Below are 27,624 nucleotides of genomic sequence, written 5' to 3'. Positions count from 1 at the left end.
AAATACAGGTAGTCCTCGACATACGACCACAATGGAGCCCAAAATTTCTGTTGCTAAGCAAGATGGTTATTGAGTTTTGTCCCATTTTCTGACCTTTCTTGCCACAAGTAAATTACTGCAGTTGTTAAGTTACTGACATGGCTGTTAAGTGAATCTGGCTTCCCCATTGACGTTACTTGTCAGAAGGTGGCAAAAGGCGATCTCATGACCCTGCGACCGTCATAAAGACAGGCCAGTTGCCAAGCGCTCGAATGTTGATCGTATGGCCATCAGGATGCTGCAACAGTCATAAGTCACATTTTTTCAGTGCTGTTGTAATTCTGAAAGACCCAGCAGGGGATCCGAAGCAATTTAGGGTGCTCTGTGTGTGTGTGTGTGTGTGTGTGTGACATTTCAAAACATGCTTGTGCAAGTGAAATGGAAGACTACCTAAACTCACCCCAGATTATGTTTTTCAGCAATATATGGTCGGTTTTGTTCAAACATGTAGAGTTAGAACAGAAGGATGCAGAATCCTTTCACTGGCCTCAATTTGTTTATTATTTATTTTTAAACAAATGTATATATAACCACCCAACTCACACAGAGTGACTCTAGGTAGCAGTTACGTGAGTTACTGTACTGCACTGAATGGATTTTGTACTTCTTACGTCCCACAGTTCTTCCGATAGGAAACAGGAGACCCTGAGTTCACATCTGAGCCTTAACCATGAAAGCCAGCCAGGTGACTTTGAACCAGTCACTCTTGCTCAGACCAACCCACCTCACAGGGTTGCTGTGGGGAAAATAGAAGGAAGATGTGTCGCACTTGCTTGTTACAGGTTGGCCTTGACTTATGAACACAACGGAGCCCAAAATGTATTTAAACATCTTTCAGGAGGCAGCTGGACTAGGACTGGCATAGATGCAAACCCTTATGAGATGGTAAATAAATATGAGGTCACTGCAGCATGAGCAGAGTTCCAAAGTCTGGTCATAAATTCTCCTCTGAGATTCCTGAGTATATTGTTAGACTCCTTCCCCATCTTGATCTGTTGAAGAACCAGTGTTGTAAAGCCCGAGTTTCCAACAGAAGCCTCAGAGAAGTGTGAAGGTCACACTTTAATTAAATCTTTATTAAATCTGTATTAACAAATTTACAACAAAAATACTCTATAACAATATAGAATTTCTTCTGCATAGATAAATAAATCTCTGTTTGGATCCGGCCTGTCAGCTTTGGTATTGAAACCGGATATATATATCTGTATGTTAAATAGCAATAGAAATTATACGTGCAAAATAGTGTCTTGTTTCTTGTTCGCATACAACGAGAAAGGGGAGGAGGAAGAGGAAAGAGCATTACTGCCCCCTGCTGGTATTCCTGCAACATGACTGAATCTTATCTGCAAAAATATATGCAGATTTTTTTAGAAGCCACAAATGTACCGATATATACTTTATATAAAAAAACAAGTTATAGAGAAAACCTCAATCAGCCTTCCCCAGTTTGGTGTTCTTCTGATGAGTAGGGGCTACAGCAGCGTTTCTCAACTATGGCAACTCTGAGATGTGTAGAACTACAACTCCCAGAATTCCTCAGCCAGCATGGCTAGCTGGGGGATTCAGGGAGTTAAAAGTCCACACATCTTAAAGTTGTCAAAGCTGAGAAATACTGGGCCACAGCATCCAGAATTCCCAGAAATATGGCAATATTGGCTAGGAATTCTGGGATTTGCAGTCCCAAAACAGCCAGAGGGAGGCTGCTACAGGTTGATCTTATTGAAGAGGACATCCTAATGCAGGGGTCTCCAAATCTGACAACTTTAAGACTTGTGGACTTCAACTCCCAGATTTCCTCAGCCAGCCATGCTATTGGGGAATTGTGAGAGTCCACAAGTCTTAAAGTTGTCGAGTTTGAAGACCTCTGCTCTAATGCATTGAAGAATATAATACTGGTGCCTTTTCAAAGGATATTCTTATGCCCTTGTTCCTGTGCACTATTTCAGGTGGAACTGACAAAATACTTTGTCCTCTGTTTGACAGGATTTTAAGAATCTGGCCCAAAGTCTCTTTATTTCCCATTATCCATCCTATTTAAATATCAAAACCTTGGATACATTCTTTGGTATTCATTCTTTAAGGCAAGAAGAGAATCTTGAGGCTGAACTCAATGCTTCTCAGAAAACACACGTGTCTACATAGCTACTAGCAGCTGACCTCAACCCAAGGGGAAATTACTTTTTTTTAACCATGAAAAGTAAAATAGGGTCTGCTGCAAAGAACAGTTTGTCAGAGGGTATCCATGGGATGTGGGTCAAAAATTCAAGATGGCCGTTGCGTGAGTGAAGCTGCCATCTTGATTTTTTTTTTCATTTCCCCCTCCAGGGACATTCCTGTTTTGCCAGCAGTTGTCTCCCACTTGAAAGAAGTGAACGTTGCAAGTCGTTCTCAACTTACGACCACAACTGAGCTCAAAATTTCCATTGCTAAGCAAGACCATTGTTAAGTGACTTGTGCCCCATTTTATGACATTTCTTGCCACAGTTAAGAAAAACTGGGCAGGCTTTTCTGCCTCTTTAAGATCCTTTGAGGAAATATATTTTTCTGCCCTTTTAATATTTCCTTCTCTGGGGGGCTGACTTCCTACACGTTGTTAAGTGAATCACTGCAGTTGTTAAGTTAGTAACATGGTTGTTAAGTGAGTCTGGCTTCCCCATTGACTTTTGATCACATGACCCCGGGACACTGCAACCATCATAAATATGAACCAGTTGCCAAGCATCCAAATTTTGATCACATGACCAAGGGGATGCTGCAATGGTCATAAGTGTGAAAAATGATCATAAGCCACTTTTTTCCAGTGCTGTTGCAATTTTGAACGGTCACTATGGTTGTAAGTTGAGAACTACCTGTAATCTATTTCTTCTTGCAAGGCAGGAACTTGAGATTAATATCAGTCTTGATTCTAAGAAAAAGTGGAGGATCAGAAGCCAGATTTCTAGGCCTATTCCATCAAATGCCAGGCGCTGGGACCTGTGGATGTCTCCAGGCTTGCCTTTCCGGAATAATCCACTTAGCTCAGTCATGCCTCCAATTGGCCAGAAGAGGGTGACCTTAGAACTTGGAGCAGAGATTGGCCAGCTGCTGTTGGAAACCTAGATGTGTTTTAAAAGAGAGACCAGAACAAAAGTTAGTGTTTTACAAATCTGCTATACCAGTAACTACTACGTAACAAGAATTGCATTCAATTGCATGCCTTTAGTTGGCATCCAGTTTGGGCCACCACATTACATAAAAGACATTGAGACTTTGGGGGGGGGGAGTGCAAAGAAGAGCAACTAAGATGATTAAAGGCCTGGAGACTAAAACATACGAAGAATGGTTGCAGGATTTGGGTACGGCCAGTCTAAAGAAAAAAAGGACTAGGCGGGACAGGATAGCAGTATTCCAGTATCTGAGGGGCTGCCACAAAGAGAAGGGGTTCAATTCATTTTCCAAAGCACCTGAAGGCAGGACAAGAAACAACGGATGGAAACTAATCAAGGAGAGAAGCAACTTGGAATTAAGGAGAAACTTCCTAACAGTGAGGACAATTAACTAATGTAACAGCTTGCCGTGAGAAGTTGTAGGTGCTTCATCACTGGAAGTGTTTAAGAAGAGACTGGAGAGTCACTTGTCTGAAATGGTATAGGGTCTCCTATTTGAGCAAGGGGCTGGACTAGAAGACCTCCAAGGTCCCCTCTACCTCTCTTCTGATTCAAGATTCAATCAAATGGCCAACTGATGCCATCTGCTTGATTTGACCTACTTTCAGACTGGAATATTCTACCTAGCTCTTGTGGTTACTTCTTGGATTGTTTTCAATAGTATTTGAATTGTGTCAGCTGGGAATTATTGGTCTGAATATCTGAAAAGCATCTGGCTTCATATTGTTACAGGCTCAATGGGGGGGGGCAATTTTAAGACCTGTGGACTTCAACTCCCAGAATTCCCCAGTCAGCCATCCCGGCTGGGGAATTCTGAAAGGTGAAGTCCATAAGTCTTAAAGTTGCCACAGTTGGACATCCCTAAACATGGAACCTCCAGCTGCTCCAAGTTAAGTATGACTGTATATCAGCAGATGAAGATTTGATTGAATGGGATGCCCCAAACATGCCTTGAGATGACCCAATCTTGCTAACTGAGCTTTCTCAAGTTAGAGAAAGAATCCTATTGGCAACCTTGAAGGCTGTCCTATGTTAAAGAAGGACATGGATGCTTCTCTAAGGAAGTATGGATGGCCAACCATATTCCCAAGAAGTTCCTGTCTCTTTTCCAATGGTCTACATCTACCATTATGTTATGGGTGCTTGTAAAGGAATTCTTGGAGCCATAACTGACATGTAAGTAAAGGTAAAGGTAAAGGTTCCCCCGCACATGCGTGCTAGTCGTTTCCGACTCTAGGGGCCAGTGCTCATCTCCGTTTCAAAACCGAAGAGCCAGCCCTTGTCCGAGGACATGTAACCTGGAAGATCACAGAAAATCTCTGAGCTGTAGGTTAAACTGGAACATAAATAAATGCCTGACAAAAGTAGGCAGTATAAACCATTTCTGTAATGTTGCCTAAAAGGTAAAGGTAAAGGTTCCCCCACACATGCGTGCTAGTCGTTTCCGACTCTAGGGGCCGGTGCTCATCTCCGTTTCAAAGCCGAAGAGCCAGCGCTTGTCCAAGGACGTCTCCGTGGTCATGTGGCCGGCATGACTAGACGCCAAAGGCGCACGGAGCGCTGTTACCTTCCCACCGTAGTGGTCCCTATTTTTCTACTTGCATTTTTATGTGCTTTCGAACTGCTAGGTGGGCAGAAGCTGGGACGAGTAACAGGCGCTCACTCTGTTACGCGGCACTCAGGATTCGACCTGCCAAACTGCCGATCTTCTGATTGACAAGCTCAGCGTCCTAACCCACTGAGCCACTGCGTCCCCTGACATGTATTCCTCTACAAATGTATCCTGGGATGCATTTGGCCAAACATGATATTGGGGGTAGGACCTGGAGCAAAAAAAGGTAACGGTTTCCTTGTCAGTTGTGTCTGACTCTAGAGCACAATGCTCATCTCTGTTTCTTGGCTGAAGTAGCCAGTGTTGTCTAAAGACAATTTCTGTGGCTATACACCAAAGGTGCATGGAACGCTGTTACCTTCTCATTAAAGGGGTACCTATTTATCTACTTTCATTTACATGCTTAGGAACTGCTAGGTGGGCAGGAGCTGAGGCAGGTAACAGGAGTTCACCCCATTGCACAGAGCTTGGGTCTTGAACCTGGGCTGTCAGCTCTCCAGCTGATAGTACAGCCCATTTTTTTCCCAACATCTGTATGAGTGGAACACAGAATAAGAGAACATATTCTTTGCCTTAGATGGGTTCAAAGCTGCTTAAAATGACTCATAAATGACTTAGATGAGGGAACTGAAGGGGAACTCATCAACATTGCAGATGACACTAAACTGGCAGGAGTATCCAATACCCCGGAAGACAAACTCAGGATCCAAAAAAATCTTGACCAACTTGAATAATGGGCCCTATCCAACAAAATGAGTTTCAAGGTGGGGAAAAGCAAAGTTTTGCATTTTAGCAGGAAAAAAATCAAAGGTACAAGTACAGATTAGGTGACACCTGGCTTAAAAACAGTGACTGTGAGAAGGACCTTGGACTCCTAGTGGTCGATCGCTTGACTATGAGCCAGCACTATTCTATTCTAAAAAGAGAGAAGAGCAACTAAGATGATCAAGGGCCTGGAGACTAAAACATACGAAGACATGATAGCAGTATTCCAGTATTTGAGAGGCTGCCACAAAGAAGAAGGGTTCAAATTACTGTATTCTTCAAAGCACCAGAGGGCAGGACAAGAAACAATGGTTGGAAACTGATCAAAGAGAGAAGCAACCTGGAATTAAGGAGGAACTTCCTAACAGTGAGGAGAATTAACCCGTGGAACAGCTTGCCTCCAGAAATCCTGGCCGCTCCATCACTGGAGATTTTTAAGAAGAGACCAGACAGTCACTTGTCTGAAATGGTATGGGTTCTCCTGCTTGAGCAGGGGGCTGGACTAGAAGACCTCCAAGGTCCCTTCCATATTCTATTCTATTCTATTTAATTTAATTTAATTTTAATTTTATTAAGATTTATATACCGCCCTTTCCCGAAGGACTCAGGGCAGTTTACAGGGCATTTTAAAATCACACCAATACAAAATACAAAAGTTAAAAGACAATTAAAAAGATTAAATTATCCCTGAAAATAAAACCCCAGTTAAAATTCTCAGCCTGGGCCGGAGAGCTCAAAGAGCCAGGTCTTCAGGTCCCGGCGGAATGAACGCAGGTCAGGGGCAGTCCTAAGCTCCACGGGCAGCTGGTTCCAGAGGGCAGGCGCACCCACTGAGAAGGCCCTATCCCTGGGTGTTACCCGCCGGCAATCTTTTACCGCCGGCACTCTGAGAAGACCCTCCCTGTGCAAGCGCACTGGCCGAAGGGAACTTGATGCTGGTAGCAGGTGTTCCCTCAAATATCCCGGACCCAAGCCATTCAGGGCTTTATAGGTCATCACCAGCACCTTGAATCTCACCCAGAGGGCAACCGGAAGCCAATGCAGCTCACGGAGTAGAGGTGTTACATGGGAGTATCGGGAAACCCCCATCACAACTCGCACGGCCGCATTCTGCACCAGTTGAAGCCTCCGAGTGGTCCTCAAGGGCAGCCCCATGTAGAGAGCGTTGCAGTAGTCTAAACGGGAGGTCACGAGCGCATGAGTGACTGTGCGTAGGGCATCTTGGTCCAGGTAGGGTCGCAACTGGCGCACCAGGCAAACCTGGGTTAAAGCCCCCCTGGTCACGGCTCCTATATGATATTCAAAATTGAGCCGTGAGTCCAGGAGGACACCCAAGTTGCGAGCCCTATCAACGGGGGGTAACACCTCACCCCCCCCCATCGTTAAAGGTGGAATAGTTTGGTTAGCCCGAGATGCCGATACGCACAGCCACTCAGTCTTGGCAGGATTGAGACGAAGCCTGTTTCTCTGTTTCTATTCTATTCTATTCTATTCTATTCTATTCTATTCTATTCTATTCTATTCTATTCTATTCTATTCTATTCTATTCTATTCTATTCTATTCTATTCTATTCTATTCTATTCTAGTAAAAGGCTCTTGAATTCATTCAGCCCTTGTCCCTACAAGATGTCCCTCATAGGAGCCTCTACTGCATCTCTTATCATCCAGTCCAGCCTTTGCATTCCCTTCGCCCACTATCCTGCCTTCAGCCATATTAGAAGTTCCACACCTTCAACAATTCAGCTTTTCCGGAAGAATGAGAAGAAGCCTGTGCCACTGGGAATGCTGGCACCAGCCCGAAATAATTCAGGACCCTTGCCTTGTGTCGGTGGCTTTGGTGGCGGGGTGAGGCAATGGCGTTCTTCCCGCTGTTTCTGGAGAAGCTGCTGGTGAATAATATACTGAATATCATCCTGTAGGTCGCAAGGAAAAAAAGAGAATATTCTGATCAACATGAAGGAGAATCCAGAAATCCACTCTTGAGTCTCTGCAAAGCAATATCAGATAGGCTGTCCCATTTTCATTTAAAAGGGTTCATCTGCCTTCCGTACAGATAGTCCTCAACTTATGACCACATTTGGGATCAGAATTTCCATTGCTAAGCAAGGACGTTGTTAAGTGATTCGTGCCTGATTTTATGACCTTTCTTGCCACAGTTGTTAAGTGACTCTGTAGTTTTTAAATTAATCGTGCAGTCGTTAAGTAAATTCGGATTCTCCCTTTGACTTTGCTTGTCAGAAACCAGCTGGGAAATGGTTGCAAATGGAAAGCACATGATCATGGGACAGTGCAACCATCATAAATATCGCTGGCAGTAGCACTTAAACTTATATACCGCTTCATAGTGCTTTATAGCCCTCTCTAAGCAGTTTACAGAATCACCATATTGCCCCCAACAATCTGGGTCCTCTTTTTACAGACATGTTAAGGATGGAAAGCTGAGTCAACCTTGAGCTGTTCAAGGATCGAACTGCTGGCAGTCGGCAGAGTTAGCCTGCAATACTGCATTCTAACCAACCGCGCCACCATGGTTCTTTCCGCACATAAATACATGCCGGTTGCGAACTGGCCAAATTTTCATCATGTGGCAGTGCGGATGCTGTGATAAGGTGTACTGCAAGTGTGAGGACCGCTTCTAAGACACTCTTTTTTCAGTGCCTTTGTAACTTGGAACCACCATTAAACGAACGATTGTAAGTTGAGGACCACCTGTTATTTTGAACAAAAGACACACAATTTTGCCCTTGGAAGACTCCCATTTGTAAAGTATTTCTGCCCCAAATGCTCAAAGCAAAGACAGAAAAAGATTCCTGTGATTTCATTTTGGCTTTGTGGAAACGAAACGTCATAATTTGGCCCCAACAATACAGTTGCATTATTCTGAAAGTGCTGTTTACTTTTCTCATATAGTTAGAGGCACGTACTTGTGATCGGTAATTTTTGCTCAGGGTTTTGCTCAGCTTCAGACCAAATGCTTAGCTGGTTTCATGTGTAGCATCACAAATCCAACACAGAAACAGAAAAAATATTTTAGCTCCTCACTGATTTGTTTCTGTGATTTTCTAAATTTCTAAAATCTTTCCTGCTATACCTTCCCCCCTCCACTTCATTTTTTTTTATTTTGCACTAATAATATCTTAGCATTCCCCTTTCTATAACTCAGGGGTCTTCAAACGTGGCAGCTTTGAAGACTTGTGGACTTCAACTCCCAGAATTCCTCAGCCAGCCAGCCTCAGGGCGGGCTGAGGAATTCTGGGAGTTGAAGTCCACAAGTCTTAAAAGTTGCCAAGTTTGAAGACCTCTGCTATAACTCATTTGTTTTTAACTATGGCTAGTCCAGAGTGAGCGCCTGTTACTCGTCCCAGCTTCTGCCAACCTAGCAGTTCGAAAGCACGTAAAAATGCAAGTAGAAAAATAGGGACCACTGCGGTGGGAAGGTAACAGCATTCCGTGCGCCTTTGGCGTCTAGTCATGCCGGCCACATGACCACGGAGACGTCCTCGGACAAGCGCTGGCTCTTCGGCTTTGAAACAGAGATGAGCACCGCCCCCTAGAGTCGGAAACGACTAGCACGCATGTGCGGGGGAACCTTTACCTTTACCTTATGGCTAGTCCTCGACTTACAACTTTTCATTTAGTGACCATTCGAAGTGACAATGGCACTGAAAAAGTGACTTATGACCATTTTCACACTTATGATCGTTGCAGCAGCCCCGTGGTCACGTGATCAATACTCAGACGCTTGGCAACTGATTCATATTTATGACGGTTGCAGAGTCCCAGGGTCACGCGATCACCTTTTGTGGCCTACCTGACGAGCAAAGTGAATGGGGAGGCCAGATTCGTTCAACAACCGTGTTACTAACTTAATAACTGCAGTAATTCACTTAACGTCTGTAGCAAGAAAGGTTGTAAAATCGGGGCACAACTCGCTGAAGAAATGTCTCACTTAGCAACATAAATTTTGGGCTCAGTTGTGGTCTTAAGTTGAAGACTACCTTTTAACCTTCAGTAAATATTTCTTTTTGCATTTGCTTGCCTGCAAGCTCCCCTTTTATATCCCATCATTGGGCCTTCCTCTCACCACCACCACCCCCCACAAAAAGGGGTCTATTTGAAAAGGGATGAGATTCATTCAGTGAACCTGGAATGCAGCTGGGAATACAGGAAAAGGATAAAAATCCCCACACTCCATTCCGCTATGTCACAAAATGCATCTGAAACTGAGGCAATGTTGAAGGAGCCAAAGCTGTATCTGAATGGGATTTTTTTAAAAAGGGGACATCGAAACTGTTACAGTTCCTGACACATGGTTCACAGCTTCCAAACGGATTAACTTTAACGGTTAAACCTCAGGAGGACATGTTTTCTGATGCTTCTGATATTTGCTTACTCACTTGCCAAGCTTCTAGCTCCTGAGTAAGTGCCATCTTCTGGCAAATGACACGCAGCAACTGCTGGCTCAGCGAATCTCGCTCCAGGGAGATTTTCGCCAATTCCAATTCTATTTCACCTTTCCTAGCAGGAAAAAAGTATAGTCGTAGTCATACATCTGGAGCACAACGTGAACACCATCGGCATTGATGAAATCCCCATCAGTCAATTTCAAAAGGCAGCTTTACTTGGAACAGTAAGTGTCACCCTGTGATGATACCTTTAACATCATCAAACAACAGCATCTGTCTATCACAGTCCTTGGGAAAGACTTAAAAAGTAGACAAAAATGACAAATCCTCTCTAAACATCTGGCTGACTGTGTAACTAACCATAATGCTATTATTTTTATATTATAGACAATAAATTAGAGTAGAGTGAATAGGGTAGGGTAGCGTAGCGTAGGGTAGGGTAGGAGAGGAGAATAACTTAACTTGGCCAAGTGTGATTAGTGTCTCTGGTGCAGAAGCTCAGAGTGTACATGCAAAGCAACAGTAGAGTAATCATAATAATCTTACCTACAGTATAAGAGGGGTTAGTAAAGAAGGTAAGAAGGATAATGATACTACTGTCATACTACATCAGTAAATACAGGTAGTCCTTGACTTACAACAGTTCGCTAAGTGACCGAAGTTACAACGGCACTGAAAAAAGTGACCTGACCATTTTTCACACTTATGACCATTGCAGCATCCCCATGCTCACATGATTTACACTGGGCTGCTTGACAACTGACTCACATTTATGACGGTTGGAGTGTTCCGGGGTCATGTGATCACCAATCCTCTGACAAGCAAAGTCAATGGGGAAGTCAGATTTACATTAACAGCCGTGTTACTAATTTAACAACTGCAGTGATGCACTTAACAAATGTGGCAAGGAAAGTCGTAAAATGGGGCAAAATTCATTTTAACAAATTTCTCACTTAGCAACATAAACTTTGGGCTCAGTTGTGGTCCTACGTTGACTGTATACATAGACATTAGAGAGCTCTGTGAGAATCAGGTGTTTAGCCGAGCGCTACTGGGTGGGCGTGGCCAGCTCTACATCGTTCGCATCAAGGGTGCCTATGGGGGCCTGGGCAGGAGTGGGACAGATCTGAGGGTCTTTGGCAGAAGGAGGGTCTCTGGGCCAGGGCCAAGGCAGTGGGGGCCGTTTCCTCACTGTTTCCAGGATGGCTTCGCGGGCCGCATGAAACCACTTTGCGGGCCGAATCTGGCCCCCGGGCCTTGTGTTTGACATGTCTGATCTAGTCATTTTGACATGCAATGCCCCGTAGCACCATCCTGAGGGGAGGGGTTGAAGTGGTTTATGTCCAGGATGTGAGGGGTCTGTAGATATTTTCTCAGCCCTCTTTCTGGTTCCTGCAGTATACAGATCCTCAATGGAAGGCAGGCTGGTTACAACTGGTTTTTTTTCTGCAGTCCTGACTTTCTGCTGGAGTCTGTACCTGTCCTGTTAGGTTGCTGTACCAAACCAGACAGTTATAGAAGTACAAATGACAGACTGAATCATTATTGTGGGAGTTTTTTAAAAAAAAACACAGATACAGTCTTGGCTCATAACACATCAGATTTAACTGTGATTGAAACAAAAAAAGCATAGATGTGGCAATACCAGGAGATAGTAGAATAGAAAACAAAGAATTGGAGAACATCATAAGTATCCAGATCTGAAAATTGAAATCGAAAGAATAGGGCAGGGGTAGGCAACCTCGGCTCTTTTATGACTCATGGACTTCAACTCCCAGAATTCCTGAGCCAGCATGGTCAATTCTGGGAGTTGAAGTCCATGAGTCATAAAAGAGCCGAGGTTGCCTACCCCTGGAATAGGGCATTAAAATTAAAAAAATCTTGGAAGGGACTTAGAAAATACAAGCATTGACAATATTTCCATCTGTCAATTACCAAAGGGCAAATCTGATTTTAAGTTATTGGACTGTAAAAGTGACTCTGTGTGTATGTGTGTGTGTGTGATGTATTTTCAGACTTGCAAAATTTATGTCAGCCTTCCCAGGTAAACCAGACAGGAAATAAAAATTCTATGTTATTGTAAAACTACACGAAGAGAAACTTGCAAATCTGAAAGTACAGATCTTCCACCACCTCCTTAACACTCTTTTTTTGCAGCTGTAGGCTATGCTCCCTCTTATCTGACCAGTCCATAGGCAGCATCTCTTTGGCTGGTCTCCCAAGGTTATTTCCTGTATTATTACAAATAGAGAGAATTGTCATCATTACTTCTATTTATTTTCACCTTTCTGAGTAGACATTATTTTGTGATGTCATAAATTTGTGATATGGCATTTTGGGTAGCTGGCAGTTTCTATAATACTTGCTAAATGTGTCCTTGGCGGATTCTCCTTTGGTTCTGATATAACCTGGTGCTATGCTATAAAAAAAAGCTTTTTAGGGAACGGGCAGCATTTTCAATTGGATTTTCTAGTCTAATAGTATCAATGCAGTTACTTCAAATCTGGTGTAATTGTGTGGCAATTCCATTCAAGGTGTGGTTTTGCGGTTATTTATTAACTCACTAGCAGTAAACATTACAGTTGTTCAAACAAGCAACCTTTGCAGAGTGTATAGTGAAGTCAGCAAGTTTATTCAGGTTGAATAACTTTGATAAGCAGGAAAGGAACACGATTTGGCTAAAATTGGAAAGATTCAAGGCTGATGCATAAAGATTTCCTCCAAGGTCTCATTTCCATCCTTTCAACCCTCACAATTATGCACCATCGTCATAAATAAGGCCACTCGCTGTAAGAAAATGCAATGGTGGCAAAAAAGGAGAATATTTGTAGCTTAGGGTTGAAATGAGGAGTCCTTGGTGCTCTCTGAGCTTGGTTGTTTTCTTGCAGACGTTTCACTACCTAATCTATGTAACTTCATCAGTGCAATGGTAGAGATTATGATTTCAATTATTTCCTGTTGCATCTGCGGCAAAGTACAAATTCTAGCTTTTGTTCTCACAATAATGAGGGAGCCCTAACTGGGATGGAGAAAGGTATCTCCATTCCATAATGGCCTCTGCCATGGAACAGTGGTTCTTAACCTTGGCAGATTTAAGATGTGTGGACTTCAATTCCCAGAATTCTTCAGCCAGCCAGGCTGGCTAAAGAACTCTGGGAGTTGAGGTTTACACATCGTAAAGCTGCCAAGGTTGGGAAACATCAGCCTATGGCAAGGGTAGGCAACCTTGGCTCTTTTATGACTCGTGGACTTCAACTCCCAGAATTCCTGAGCCAGCCATGCTGAGGGGAAAGGGAGAGGTTTCCAAGCTGAGCCATGCTGGCTTAGGAATTCTGGGAGTTGAAGTCCACGAGTCATAAAAGAGCCAAGGTTGCCTACCCCCTGGCCTATGGTAAACTGCCTTGGAAGACCGGGCCCTCGTTTAATCTGCCTTGCCAGTGAGCCCATATGATTGGGGCTAACTCAGTTTTCCCCAATCTGATAACTCCAAATTTAGTGGCTTTGTTAATGACTGCCGGGGACTTCGAAAGTTGCCTCCCCATGATAGACAGGCTGGTCCAACTGCTTTGACAGGCAATGAACCCAGCAGCAATCATAGTATCAGGAGCAAAGGGATTATAGATAGTCCTCAATTTATGACAATTGGGACTGGAACTTCTGTTGCTAAGCTAGGCAGATGTTAAGTGAGTACGCCTGGTTTATTTTTTATTTTTTTGACATAGCCATTAGGTGAATACCATGGTTGTTAAGTGAATCATAGGGTTGCTAAGCAAATCTGGCTTCCGCCATTGACTTTTCTTGTCAGAAGCAGGCTTGTAAGTTTGCAAATGGTGATCACATGACTGTGGGACACTGCTACCATTTTAAACACGTGCTGGTTGCCAAGCGCCCAAATTTGGTTCACATGACTGTGGGGGATGCTGTAACGATCCTAAGCACGAGGACCAGTCATAAATCACTTTTTTCCACTCCTTTGTAACGCTGAATGGTTGCTAAACGAAGGGTCGCTAAGTCAAAGGATTACCTGTACATAAATCAATGCAGTGTATGGGGTTTGCAAAGTCAATCGTCAGAACTCACTTGAATATAGCCTCATCCCGGTCTGTTACAGCTAACTTCAAGGCCTTGTCCCGATTGCTTTCTTGGTACAACCGCCTCTGGTTCTCTATCTCAGACTTCAAACCGCTGAGCTCCACGTGTTGCAAGGTCACCTGGGGATGGAGAAGAAGTCATGCAATGTGTGATTCCCCAAGCCACACAAGAGATTGGCCTCCCATAGGTAAGGTTCTACATTTAGGCAAGAAAAACCAAATGCACAGGTATAATACAGGGGGTACCTTGCTCAATAGTAGCAACTGTGAGAGGGATCTCGGAGTCCTAGTGGACAATCATTTAAGTATGAACCAGCCGTGTGCTGCAGCTGCCAAAAAAGCCAACACAGTGCTAGGCTGCATTAACAGAGGGGTAGAATCAAGATCGCGTGAAGTGTTAATACCACTTTACAAGGTCTTGGTAAGGCCACACTTGGAATACTGCATCCAGTTTTGGTCACCACGATGTAAAAAAGACTCTAAGAAAGAGTGCAGAGAAGAGCAACAAAGATGATCAGGGGACTAGAGGCTAAAATGTATAAGGAACGGTTGCTGGAATTGGGTATGTCTAGTTTAATGAAGAAAAGGACGAGGGGTGACATGATAGCAGTGTTCCAAAATCTCAGGGACTGCCACAAAGAAGAAGGAGTCAAGCTATTCTCCAAAGCACCTGAAGGCAGGACAAGAAACAAGGGATGGAAACTAATGAAGGAGAGAAGCAACCTAAATTCTAAGGAGAAATTTCCTGACAGTTAGAACAATTAATTAGTGGAAGAACCTGCCTCCAGAAGCTGTGAATGCTCCAACACTGGAAGTTTCCTGCCTGAGCAGGGGGTTGGACTAGATGACCTCCAAGGTCCCTTCCAACTTTTATTTTGTTGTTGTTATTATTGTTGTTGTTGTTGTTGTTGTTGTTGTTGTTGTTATTATTATTATTATTATTATTATTATTATTATTATTATTATTATTATTATTAAGAGAGAAGTACAGCACAGGTTACCTGATCCTGGAGTTTCGCAATCTCCATTTCTTTCTGGGCCAGGATGTCTTGCTGCTGATAGCTCAAGGCCGAAACCCTTTTGGTGTATTCAGAGATGTCCTTCTTGTGGATGCCGTGGGTGATTGACTAAAGCAGATAAATAGATGCCCGCCCAAGGAGTCAAAAGGCTTAGTGCTAGAAAGTAGGAGACTTATAACTATCCGTTTAGCGACCATTCAAAGTTATAATGCCACTGAAAAAAGTGACTATGACTGTTTTTCACACTTAACAACCACTGCAGCATCCCCATAATCAAACTTTGGATGCTTGGCAATCGCCATGTATTCATGACGGCTGCAGTGTACCGTGGTCAGGTCATCCCCTTGTGCAACCTTCTGCAAAAGCAAAAATCAATGGGAAACCTAGATTCACTTAACAACCCTGTTACCATCTTAACAAATGCAGTGATTCACTCAACAGCTGTGGCAAGAAAGGTCGTAAAACAGGGCAAAACAACCGTCTTGCTTAGCAATGGAAATTTCAGGTTTCAATTCAACACAGCCACATTGTCTTCACGTGAATCTCACCGAGACAATTCTTCATGGGTGTCTCCCATGTTGCATTAAGGTACCAACTGTCTCCCTTTGGACCAAATCGCAGTTGTGTGCATGGTTTCTTAGGAACAAGCCTACCTGGGCTCAGGAGAACCCATCAACCTACTATTGTTCTAACACTACTCTTTTCAGAGGCTTTTTGATAAGGACAGAAGAGATGCTATTTTCAGAGCCCAATGGCTCCCACCACAAGGGTTCATTTATTTATTATCGTTTTCAACTGCCAAAGAAGAGTTTACAACACATATTAAACATCTGGCAGGTGTGGAGGCCATTTATGTCTTTTAGAAAATAAAAGAGTGATGGTCTGTGCGTAGGGTATGAGTCAGAGGATTTGTAATCATTCAGGGGACGGGACAGCTCTGCAACCAGACATTATTTAAGTCCCAGTTTTGGCCTTCTTTCTTGGTCCAGTGATGAGAGAACTGACTGGCTGGCTCACAGTGTTCCTGGTCTTTTTCCACTGTTTCAGGTCCCACAGAAAGGAAGATACACAAAGGTCATGGTGAGTCTTTAGGGCTGGAAACAAGAACGAACACTGTGCTGGGCAGAAGTGTCTTATAATTTGTTTCAGCCAGGTACGAAGGTAACATGCTTCAGATGGTCCCAAATTTGAATACCGGTAGCCCTCAATTTGCGATCACACTTCAAACCATAATTTCTATGGCTAAGCAAGATGATTGTGAAGTGAATCATGCCAAATTTAACTACTTTTTCACCTAAGTGGTTAAGAAGTGAATCCCTGCAGCTGTTAATTAAAACATGTGCTCAAATCCAGCTTCCCCCACTGGTTTGCTTGTCGGAAGCCCGCTGGGAAGGTCGCAAAAATGGTGATCACATGAACCCCAGGACGCTGCAACCATTGTAAATATAACCCAGTTGCCAACCACCTCGGTTTTGATCACGTGACTCTGTGGATACTGCGAGGGTCACAACAAGTGTGAGGGCCAGTTGTGAGTCTCACTCTTTTCACGGCCATTATAACTTTGAACAGCCACTAAACTGATCATTGTAAGTCGAGGATCAGTGTGTGGTTGTAAATCGAGGATTATCTGCACAGCCCAGAGTGTGGGGAAGGATTGCCCCTGAAGAGTCAGAACTGATGAAGCTTCTTAGATGAGAAGCAAAACAACTTCAAGGAAAAACAAAGTCCAGTTGCCTTTTGAAAAAGCACCTTTGGGACATCATGACCTGAATGACTGAGAATCTCCGTAGACATTTGGGAAGGAATGGTCAGAAATGTGTAATGCTGTGCGCTGTCTCAAATTAGCACACATGTTACAACCTTCTTTTGACATTGAAAATTTCCCCAGTGACGCTAAAAAGGGAATCTGTGGGCCCCCCTCCCCTCCCCAGGTGTATACTTCTGGTTTACCTTTGGCGTCTGTCCAGGGGCTCCTGGAGCATCGCCTAAACTGCTTTCAATCTCAGATTGGATGGAAGTAACAGAGGTATCTAACTCATGCAGACAGATCTCTTCCTTCAAGTCTTTGACCTGATGCTGGAGGCGCCTATTGGCAGTCCGGAGTTCCTCAGCTTCCACTTCTACCTGTTTAGACTTTGGATGGGAAGAGAAACAGGAAGCAGAAAGGCTAAAATTAGCTTCTGGGGAAGAGTTTTTTTCCCCCCTAGATGCGGCTGCTTTCATGGAATTCTTCCTAATTCTGTGCATAACCGCCCCTGGGTGATTCATTTTCCCATCAGTGGTTTCATATCTCTTTTGGTTTCTTTCCTTTTCAAGACTGGCCATTGTTTCCCTGAAACATAACCCTTACGTGCAAATACACAAACCACATACCCGCAGCTGCTTTTCACGGCTCTCTCTGCGGAGAAGGAGGAGGTTGTCGTGTAATGTGTCCACCAGCGCCTGGATGGATTCGTTCTCCTCCCGAAGCTGACGGATCTGTTTCTCCATATCTTGCTTCCGCTCTTGAAGCAGACGATTCTGCGAAGGAAGACGTCATAAATGAACATAGGAAGAAAGGAGGGAACACTTCAAAGATCAGCTCCATATCACCATTCCCTGCTCAGTCAGCTCCATGCCTCGTGCCCAGTTTTGGTTTGGGAAAAGTAGGAAAGTTTTCTTCCAAACCCAGAAAATCTGGAGTAACACTGCATACCTATCTTTGTTAAAGTAAAAAAAAAGATATTAGATAACAGATATCACCAAAGTGTGGTTGCCAATTCAGATTGGGCAAGAGATTATCCATTTGTAATAGGAGATTGCACCCACTGAAGAACAAAGAGCAATAGGACTTATATACTGCTTCATGTAGCCCTCTCTAAGCGGTATACAAATGCCAGCATATTGCCCGCAGCAATCTGGGTCCTCGTTTTACTGACCTCAGAAGGGTGGAAGGCTGAGTCAACCTTGTGCTGGTCAGGATCGAACTCCTGGCTATAGACAGAGTTATCCTGCAATACTGCATTTTAACCACTGCACCATCACAGTTCCTAATAAAGCAGGCATGTCAAACTCGCAACGTCACGCAACGTATTTCAACTTTTTCCCCATTGCCGGCACAGTTTCGGTGTGACACATCTGGCCCACGGGTCGGCAGTTTGACATGCCTTTAACAAAGGATTTTAACAAATGACGTTACCTAGTTTGGGTAATGTAACATCTGCAAGAAATCAGCCAAGCTCAGAGAGCACCAAGGACCCCTCAAATACAGGTTTTCATCCTCCATCTTTCTCTACATGCAAACTTGTCGATGTAATACAGGTAGTCCTCAGCTTATGACCACAATTGTGACTGGAACTTCCAGTGCTAAGCAGTGCATTTATTAGGTGAATCATCACGTGACTGCACCTGAGTTTATGACCTTTTTTTGCCAGGGTCATTAAGCAAATCACACAGTCATTCAGTGAATCTGGCTTCCCCCATTGACCTTGCATGTTGGAAGCTACCCCAGGATGCTGTAATCTTTGTAAATAGATGCTGGTTTCCCAGCGCTTGAATTGGGATCATGTAACTGCAGGGATGCTGTGATTGGTCATAAGTCACTTTTTTCAGCACCGTTATAACTTCAGTCATGAAACAAATGGTCATAAGTCAAGGACTACCTGTACTTCTCAAAATGGTTTCCATTCAGTGACTAATACACTTTCCTTGACATAATCAAACCTGCTGCTCCATCAGCAATTTTTGAGAACTGGGCATCCTCTCATGATTATATGTTTTACTGTATTAATACTGCAATTCTTCAGAGAAAGAGGGTTACATAAGGATTTCAGGATACCTTCCACACTGCTCCAGAGTGATGCTCAAGGGACTTGTAGGAAATATAAACAGAGACTCCAAATTGCCCAGCATTTCCTTAATCTTGGGGAAAAAAAGACCTAGGATAGTGTTCTGATTCAGTGTAGCCTGTGCTCCCAGCAGCTGAGTCCAATGAATCTGAGGAGGAGGAGGAGGGGTTTGGAGAGCCTTTGGTGTCAGAGGGAGGCTCTGATGCACTGCAGGACTCTCAGCCTGGCCCCTCCAGTCATGTTCCTCATGAGGCTCAGCTGTGTGAGTAAAAGGTGTCGGACTCAGAGGAGTAACAGCTGAATCTGTTCAGAGACGCTAGAAGCAGAAGGCAATCCAGCAGAGCAGAGCAGAGAAAATAAATGAGGCAACTCAGTGAGAGGAGAAGAAGGCAGTGAGAAGCCACGCCTTGGGACTGATAATAAAAGGGGAAGGTGTGGGCGGGGCTGGTTGCTGAAGGCAACCGTTTGGAGACATTCTAAGAGAATCCTGGTCTGTTCTTGATACTTCTGTTTAACTCTTGTTTGTTGACTCTTGTTTGATATTTTGGCTCATTTATTGAAGGAAATAGTCTGTTGCTTTTTTTGTTTGAACTGTAAATAAAATTGGGTTGGGTTTTTCCAGCCTATTGATTGTTTAAAGGAAGAAGGGGTTGTCCCTGACACACAAACAGGACCAGTCGTAGGCTGGAACAGATACATGCTAAGAATCAACCATATTGGGGACTGAAGGAACTCAAAGATTGATTATTGTCTCTACAGATGAAGACTTTCACAGTGATGATAAGAGTCAGATATTCAGATAGGACAGACATGGGGCTATTGCAGAATCTTTTTGGCTTTGTGGACCAGCGTGGGGAGGGGCGGAGAGGGGATGGTTTTGCATGAGAAGTTGGCGAGTGTGTTTGCAACTCCATTTGCCTGGGCACACGCACCCACTTCTTGGGCAAATGGAGTTGCATGCACACATGCTCGCCCACTGCTTGCATAAGTGTGAATGCACGCATGAACGCACATGCTCACCTTCCACTTCCATGGCCCAATTCTGAAAGGCTCAAGGCCCAGTAGTGGGTTGGGGACCCCAGGACTATTGGATGTTTTTAAGAGCTGGAGGCCGTGGCTTCTTAGTTTCAGGAACAGAATGTGTATGAAGAGGGAAGGAAGACCAACTTGAACACAAACAAACCATGTCCTTTTTTTAGCTCTGGGCAACCCAGACTGTGCAACATAGGTTTGAAAATAGAGAGGAGAGTTGTTTAGGGCTACTAGATGGGGGCTGCAGAATTCCAGATGACCTCTAGATGGCAGCAAAATGACAACAAACACCAAGTCTGTGCTGCCATCAGGTGGTTGTCACTATTTTTGAAGCCCAGATCTAGTACGGTAGCTCTGAGTCGTCAGTTACCAGTTTAGTGTATGTTGTCAAGGTACTGATTTAACAGCTAACCAGCTTATGTAATGTAAGATATAAGATGTAATGATGGGAATGACTCAGCAGGGTCTGTGTCTCTTTAAGAGCCTTTGTATAAAGGGAAGTCTCCGCTGATGTGTTCTCTCTCTTCCGTTTCCTGCTGTAACTGTGGTTTGTTGGATCCTGCTGTATTAGCACGTGTATGTATACTGTTCGTGGTGTATGATATTGTAGATAGTGTAAGATAAACCACCATTTATTATAGACCACTGTTTACTGTGTTTACTCCTGGGTTATCTCGCGCAATAAGACTGCACGTTAAATCAACCATTTTCGGATTAAGCTATAACACCCCTAGAGTGATGGAGAAGAAAGGATTACTCTTTTACCTGCCTGTCATCCCTGGCCCGAAGTGGGGCATTAATCAACAGCCTTTTTTCTTACCTCAGCTTGCAAACTTTGCATCCGTGCAGCATGCTCAGCATTGCAAAGGCTCAGGGTCCGATGTTCTGCACGTGATACAGCCAGATCTTCCTGGAGCCGGTGCTCCAAGTGAGTGACCTGTTATAGGGGATGGAGCAGACAGCTCTTGGTTAGGCTTTTGTAAGGTTTTACACTTAGCCTCGCAATTGCCCCAGCATTACTCAGGGATTGAAAAGAGCCCAAAGAAACTACTGAGCCGAGGTTTCAGCAAGCAGACAACTTTTATTTTGATCAAAATAGAGTTGGGTGGCCACATCTCTCTTTGTGGCTGGTAGAGAGATGAAGGCAACAACCAGGAAAGATGTCTTCCACCTTTTATAGCTTTCCAGAAGAAAGAGATCTGGTCTTGGTACTAGGAACCAAAAGGTACAGAAAAATAATTCCTAGATGATGACTCATACACAACAACCCAGGTTCCACCATAACTCCTTTCCCTCCCTCCCCTTACCATGCTCTTCACGTAAGCAATCACCTGTACCTAAAGCATGAAACATTTGCTTTTATATAACTAATTTCCCAATATAAAGCACCTACAAAGCTGCCTGCACATAAACAAGGATGATTACAAAGTATCACTACTAATATCAATATTACTAACATCAACCTTAAACATAACAAAATCCCTTCACTTTGATAACAGGGGAGCTTCTTTAAACCTCTTTTCCAAGCTATTCCTGGCTCTGGATGGCGCAAAATGTGCTTCGCCTCCCAATGCAGGTAGTCCTCGTCTCACGACCATAACAGACCCTGCCCATCACATTCGTAAGTCACGGCGATTGTAAAATAGGTCAACCAGGCGACTAACCCAATTTTGCAATCTATTTTGTGATGGTTGTTGAACTCACACGGGGATCATAAAGCGGCTGCCATGGTCATTACACGAACACAGTCATTAAGCAAACCAAGGGTTCGCGATGGGTGCAGTTTTGCCCCAAAGCGGAAGTAACTGCTGAATTTTGGCAAAATCATCGTAAAACACAATCAGTTGACCATGGGATGCTGCAAGCAGCCGTTAAGCGGCGTCAAGTTACCAAGAGCCTGAAATTCAGTCACATTACTTGGGGAGGGGACTGTCTGAATTTCGAATCTGGGCCGTAAGTAGCTCCCAGCAACAAGTAGTCCTCGACTTACAACAGTTCATTCAAAGTTACAACAGCACTGAAAAAAGTGAGCTATGACCGTTTTTCACATTTACAACCATTGCAGCCTCCCCCATGGTCACATGATAAAAATTCAGACGCTTGCCAACTGACTCATATTTATGATGGTCGCAGTGTCCCGGGGTCATGTGATCACCTTTTGTGACCTTCTGACAAGCAAAGTCAATGGGGAAGCCCGATTCATTGGAAACCACGTTGCTAACTTAACAACTGCAGTGACTCACTTAACAAATGTGGCAAGACAGGTCATAAAATGGGAGCAAAAGTCATTTAAACAATGACAGAAAATTTGCAGTCGTAAATCGAGGACTACCTGTACGTCAACTGTAACTCTGAATGGTTGCTAAGTGATCGGTCATAAGATGAGGACTATCAGTGCAACCCAATACTCAGGCTCATGAAAGAACTGTGTGATATGTGCACTGGGCAGTTGTCTAAGGAAGAACATCCTTATGTAAGAATGGCTTTCCTTAACAATTTAATGGCTTGGGACTTGAATATCTGCAACAAAGCTACAAGCTTTTCAAGGGGATGTTGTTTCTGGAAAGAAGTCATAACTTCCTCTTTCTTATTAGCTGAGACAAGAGACAGTATCTCCAAGATATGCAAGCTTTACTTTGCCTTAATTTCCCAAATATAAGAACAGACTCTATGCCTGAATGTTAAAAGGAAAATAAACATTTGCACAAATATATTTTAACAAACAACTTCTTAGTTTGCTAGCTGTACAGGACACCAACACAGGTATAAAATAATAAGAGAAAGAATACTACAGGGAGTATTCTGCAAGTAGTCTTCAACTTACAACAGTTCATTTAGTGACCATTTGAAGTTACAATAGTACTGAAAAAACAGACTTATTACCTTTTTTCACACCTACGACCGTTGTAGCGCCCTCAATGCTACGTGATCAAAATTTGGATGCAAAGTGAATGGGGAAGCCAGATTCACTTAACAACTGGGTTGCTAACCTAACAACTGCAATGATTCACTTAACTGTGGCAAGAAAGGTCATAAAAGGGAGCGAAACTCACTTAACAACTGTCTCACTTAGCAACAAAAATTTTGGGCTCAACTGAGGCCGTACATTGAAGACTACCTGTACTAGATTTCAGTAATACTTTGGCTGTGTGTCACCAAACAATGTAATTGTCCATTTTGCAAAAACAAACAAACCCCAAACCCACTTTTACATCCCATTAATAAATTTCAGAAATGGAAAAGCACAAAAAGAATCAGGCCAGTGACTTTAATTTTTAAATGTTTTTTTTTAATCTATGATGGCATCTCTTCATTTAACTTTTGAGGGCAGGGAGTATTTTAGAACCCTTATTGTCACTTCTTTGACTTCTTTATCTTAAATTGTGGTTAGATTCCTACGTTGTTAGAATCCTGCCAGTCTTGTTAGTGCTGTTCTAGGAACAACATAATGTGACTCAGATGTTTTTCGATCTAATGTGGCACATTCCATCCACTGGGCCGTTATTGTAGTGAGAATGAACTTTTATTTGCATCGAAAAACGAAGTCCCCGTTTCAGAAATGTTTAACACCATCCACCTCACCTGTGGGGAACTTAGGGCTTTTCAAATATCGGTGAACTACAGTCTCCATCATTCATACCAAGAGCTTGAGACTGATGGGAGATGGAGGCTTGGTAAATTTTCCAGGATGATATAGGCCAGGATGATGGAAATTGTAGTTCAACCCTTGGAAGGAACTTGGCTAGGGAGATTCCTCCTCTTCTCTCTTCCTACCCATACCCACAATATTCCAGTTAGGGATACTGGTGAATTTAGCCTTTTTAGCAAGGATGGGATTCAGCAAAGGTCTATGAACTCGGCAAGATTGACCCCCCTGATTTATTTTAAGATTTACAGTGGCTTAGCCTGACACACACTTCTCAGATTTCAGTGATTTGAATCCTCCGTCTCTTGTGCATTTCTGCAACCAGCAGATCAAACAAGGTGCGAGATATTTTAAAAGATGGCACCTCATTCGGCCATCTCTTACTTGCTTCTGAAACTTATAGAATCCCCTTCATGGTACTCAGTACACCTTTTTTGGACATGAGTGATTCACCTGAAAACAACCTCTAACCCAGTTCTTGCTTCTTTCCCTGTTTCCCAGGCTGGATGTTTATGTTAAACATCTGCAGGAAAACAGCCAAGCCCAGAGAACATTAAGAACTTATCAGCTCAACCCTGAGCTTCATATATTCTCAACTACTGGATATGACAGTGTGCTAAAATATATTACAGTATAGGTCTTTGGCCTAGAAGCCAAGCTTCCTCTTCTCTTAACAAGAACATTGAGAACCAAAAGCTACTAGATTGCAGTCATAAATTTGATCTTTTGCCCCTTTACCTTCATGGGCACAGAATTGGCAGCAGAAGCAATCTTTGACTGATTTGTTACATGAATAAAATTAACATGGTGCTTCCTTGCTCATAAGAGAGCTTTGTCTGTTGATTGACCCTCTGCAGCTGGTGAAATATACCAGAAGGCCTCCCTCTTAGTCCTTCTCCTTCCCAATGGGGTAGACCAGGGGTAGGCAACCTTGGCTCTTTTATGACTCGTGGACTTCAACTCCCAGAATTCCTGAGCCAGGTCTGGGAGTTGAAGTCCACGAGTCATAAAAGAGCCAAGGTTGCCTAACCCTGGGGTAGACGAAACCCTGTCAAAGTTCCACCTCACCTGACTGAGCTGTTCCACCAGACGTTGGTTCTGCTCTGAAAGGTCCAAGACCGCCTGTGAGCTTTCTCGACTGGTGTCCTGCTGTTCCAGACGCTTCTGGCCCAGCTGGGCTCGGGCGGCCACCAAGTCAGCCTCCAGCTCTGCCGTCCGGGTCTCAAATTCTGCCCGGCCTGATTCAAGGTGTCGCCGGAGTTCATGTTTCTCTTGTTCAAGATGCTGCAAGAAGCAGAGCCAGAGATGTGAGGGCCAGGAGGAGAGGACTCAAGGCCGGTGTAGAAGAAGGATCCAAAAGGTGATCTGGGATCCAGAGCACCTTGACTTCAAATCACGCCTTCTACTAAGCCAGGGGTAGGCAGCCTTGGCTCTTTTATGACTTCAACTCCCAGAATTCCTGAGCCAGCCATGCTGAGGGGAAAGAGAGAGGTTTCCATGCTGAGCCATGGTGGCTCAGGAATTCTGGGAGTTGAAGTCCACGAGTCATAAAAGAGCCAAGGCTGCCTACTCCTCTACTAAGCATTCAAATTTTTGATACAGGTAGTCCTCGACTTACAACAGTTCATTTAGTGACTGTTCAGAGTTACAACAGCACTGAAAAAAGTGACTTATGACCATTTTTCTTACAGATGTTGCAACATCCCCATGATCACGTGATCAAAATTCAGATCCTTGGCAACTGGTTCGTATCTATGAAAGTTGCAGTGACCCGGCATCATGTGATCACCATTTGCGATCCTCTGACAGACAAAGTCAGTGGGGAAGCCAGATTCCCTTAACAACACTGTTACTCATTTAACAACTGCAGTGATTCACTTAACTGAAGCAAGAAAGTCGTAAAGTGAGGCAAAATTCACTTAACAACTGTTTCGCTTAGCACAGAAATTTTGGGCTCAGTTGTGGTCATATGTCGAGGACTATTTTGGTCTATCTCATAGGATGATTTTAAGGAAAAGTAAAAAGATGATTAGATATCAAGTGCCATAATTACGTAAACAAAGTGCTCTACAACTTGTAAGCAATCTTCCCTGTTCAGAATACATATTCAGATATAACCCATGAATGATTTTCAACTGGAAACAGAAATCTTTTCAGGGTCTAGGTGTTCTTTAATTATTAGCAAAAATTATTAAACCTTCAGCCAGATTGTGGTACCAGATTGGAGCACAGGGATATGCTTAGCAGAGGCCTTACTGTCCGTTAAATCTGCTACATCTCTGAGTGGTCCCAATCTCCAGGACTTCAGGCTGGATTCGTTCAGAGCTCAGTGCTCAGAGTTTCTCTAGAAGTTCTCATTCCTTTATAAAATCTGACTTTTTAGATTTCAACATCAGATGACAAAATACTGGAAGGGGAGTCCATCATATCTGGAGGACACCAGACGGTAGACATCCTACAGTTGGCAAGTCCTGAAAACAGGACACCATAAGCTCCGGGCTCCACTGTTGAATGCAAACGTCATTTTTTTCAAAAGCTTCATGAATGTAACCCACCCTTCCTTCCTTCCTTCCTTCCTTCCTTCCTTCCTTCCTTCCTTCCTTCCTTCCTTCCTTCCTTCCTTCCTTCCTTTCTTTCTTTCTTTCTTTCTTTCTTTCTTTCTTTCTTTCTTTCTTTCTTTTTGAGGCAGCATCTCACTGGGCACCAGAGACAGGACCTTCCTGTTATTAGGGAAGGTCAAACCGCCAGCCAGTGACAGAAGGCTCTAAGAACATACAACAAAAGCCAGATTGACTCAAGCCATCTGGCCTATCTTACGGCTCCCTAAACCAGCCAATTGCCTTGGCTGTGATGGTGGTTATCACCTGGAATTAAGCTCCAATTGCCAACCCAACCTGCTTCTGCATGTAGAAAAGTGACCCTGCCTCATTAGTCTTTCATGCGGACGGACGGACACGGAGTATTAACGTGAACTTTGACTCTGCAGCCAAGTCCCACAAGAAAGGCAAGGGTCAGAAGGTCCCTTGAGGAGCCCAAGGGATTTGGGAAGAAAGGCATAGAATCAAGATTACGCAAAGTACTATTACCACTTTATAAAGCCCTAGTAAGACCACACCTGGAATACTGCAGCCAGTTTTGGTCACCATATCACAAAAAAGATGTTGGAAGTTTGGAAAACAAAATTCAGAGAAGAGCAACCAAGATGATCAAAGGCCTGGAGGCTAAAACATACGAAGAACGGCTGTGGGACTTGGCTTTGGCTAGTCTAAAGAAAAGAAGAAATAGGGGAGACATGATAGCAGTGTTCCAGTATCTGAGGGGCTGCCACAAGGCAGAGGGGGCCAGGTTGTTCACCAAAGCACCAGAGGGAAGGACGAGAAACAATGGTTGGTGTAATGTATTGGGATCTTTACTTGAACTGTTCACAAGTCTGTTTGAAGGCTGCTTATGGTTGCTCAATGGTGTGTCTGTGTAACGGTCACTGACTAAGCCAGACTTGCTGTCTCCAAGAAGATCATTGGATGATTTGGGGTGGGAATGGGTTCCTTTAAACCTATTGGCCGCTGCCTAGTGGCCAACCATATAAATAGCTGCACAGCAGCCTCTGTTTCAGTTCTGTTCCTGTCTGTCTCAATAAAGCAATGTTCCTGTTTGCAACCTCTCGTCTCGCTTATTGCCTCCAAAGAACCGGCTACACAACAGTTGGAAACTGACCAAAGAGAGAAGCAACCTGGAACTAAGGAGAAACTTCCTGCCAGTAAGGACAATCAACCAGTGGAACAGCTTACCCCCAGAAATTGTGGGCACTCCATCACTGGAGTTTTTTAAGAAGAGACTAGACATTCACCTGTCTGAGATGGTATAGGTTCTCCGAGAGGGGCTGGACTAGAAGACCTCCAAGATCCCTTCCAATCTTATTCTATTCTATTCCATTCCATTCCATTCCATTCCATTCTATTCTATTCTATTCTATTCTATTCTATTCTATTCTATTCTATTCTATTCTATTCTATTCGGGATCCCTCCTACTCTCACAC

The 27,624-nt window shown here is 43.7% G+C and overlaps 1 protein-coding gene across 1 annotated transcript in view; it reads right to left on the bottom strand.

Annotated features, from left to right (window-relative positions):
- Positions 1–531: 531 nt before the first annotated feature.
- The window catches only part of LOC308675953 (BICD family-like cargo adapter 2), a 33,822-nt gene continuing 6,729 nt past the window's right edge, over positions 532–27,624 (bottom strand). The window contains exons 2-10 of the mRNA XM_081341632.1: positions 24,656–24,871; positions 20,762–20,878; positions 17,456–17,602; positions 17,033–17,215; positions 15,065–15,190; positions 14,053–14,183; positions 9,964–10,084; positions 7,296–7,479; positions 532–3,137 (exon numbers count right to left, since the gene is read on the bottom strand). Coding sequence (XP_081197758.1) covers positions 7,306–7,479; positions 9,964–10,084; positions 14,053–14,183; positions 15,065–15,190; positions 17,033–17,215; positions 17,456–17,602; positions 20,762–20,878; positions 24,656–24,871 — 1,215 coding nt within the window. The 3' untranslated portion in view covers positions 532–3,137; positions 7,296–7,305. The remainder of the gene's footprint in view (positions 3,138–7,295; positions 7,480–9,963; positions 10,085–14,052; positions 14,184–15,064; positions 15,191–17,032; positions 17,216–17,455; positions 17,603–20,761; positions 20,879–24,655; positions 24,872–27,624) is intronic.

This window comes from Vipera berus (assembly GCF_964194415.1).
Source record: "Vipera berus genome assembly, chromosome: W".
Lineage (NCBI taxonomy): Eukaryota > Metazoa > Chordata > Lepidosauria > Squamata > Viperidae > Vipera > Vipera berus.
This window is presented reverse-complemented; position numbering and strand designations above follow the sequence as displayed.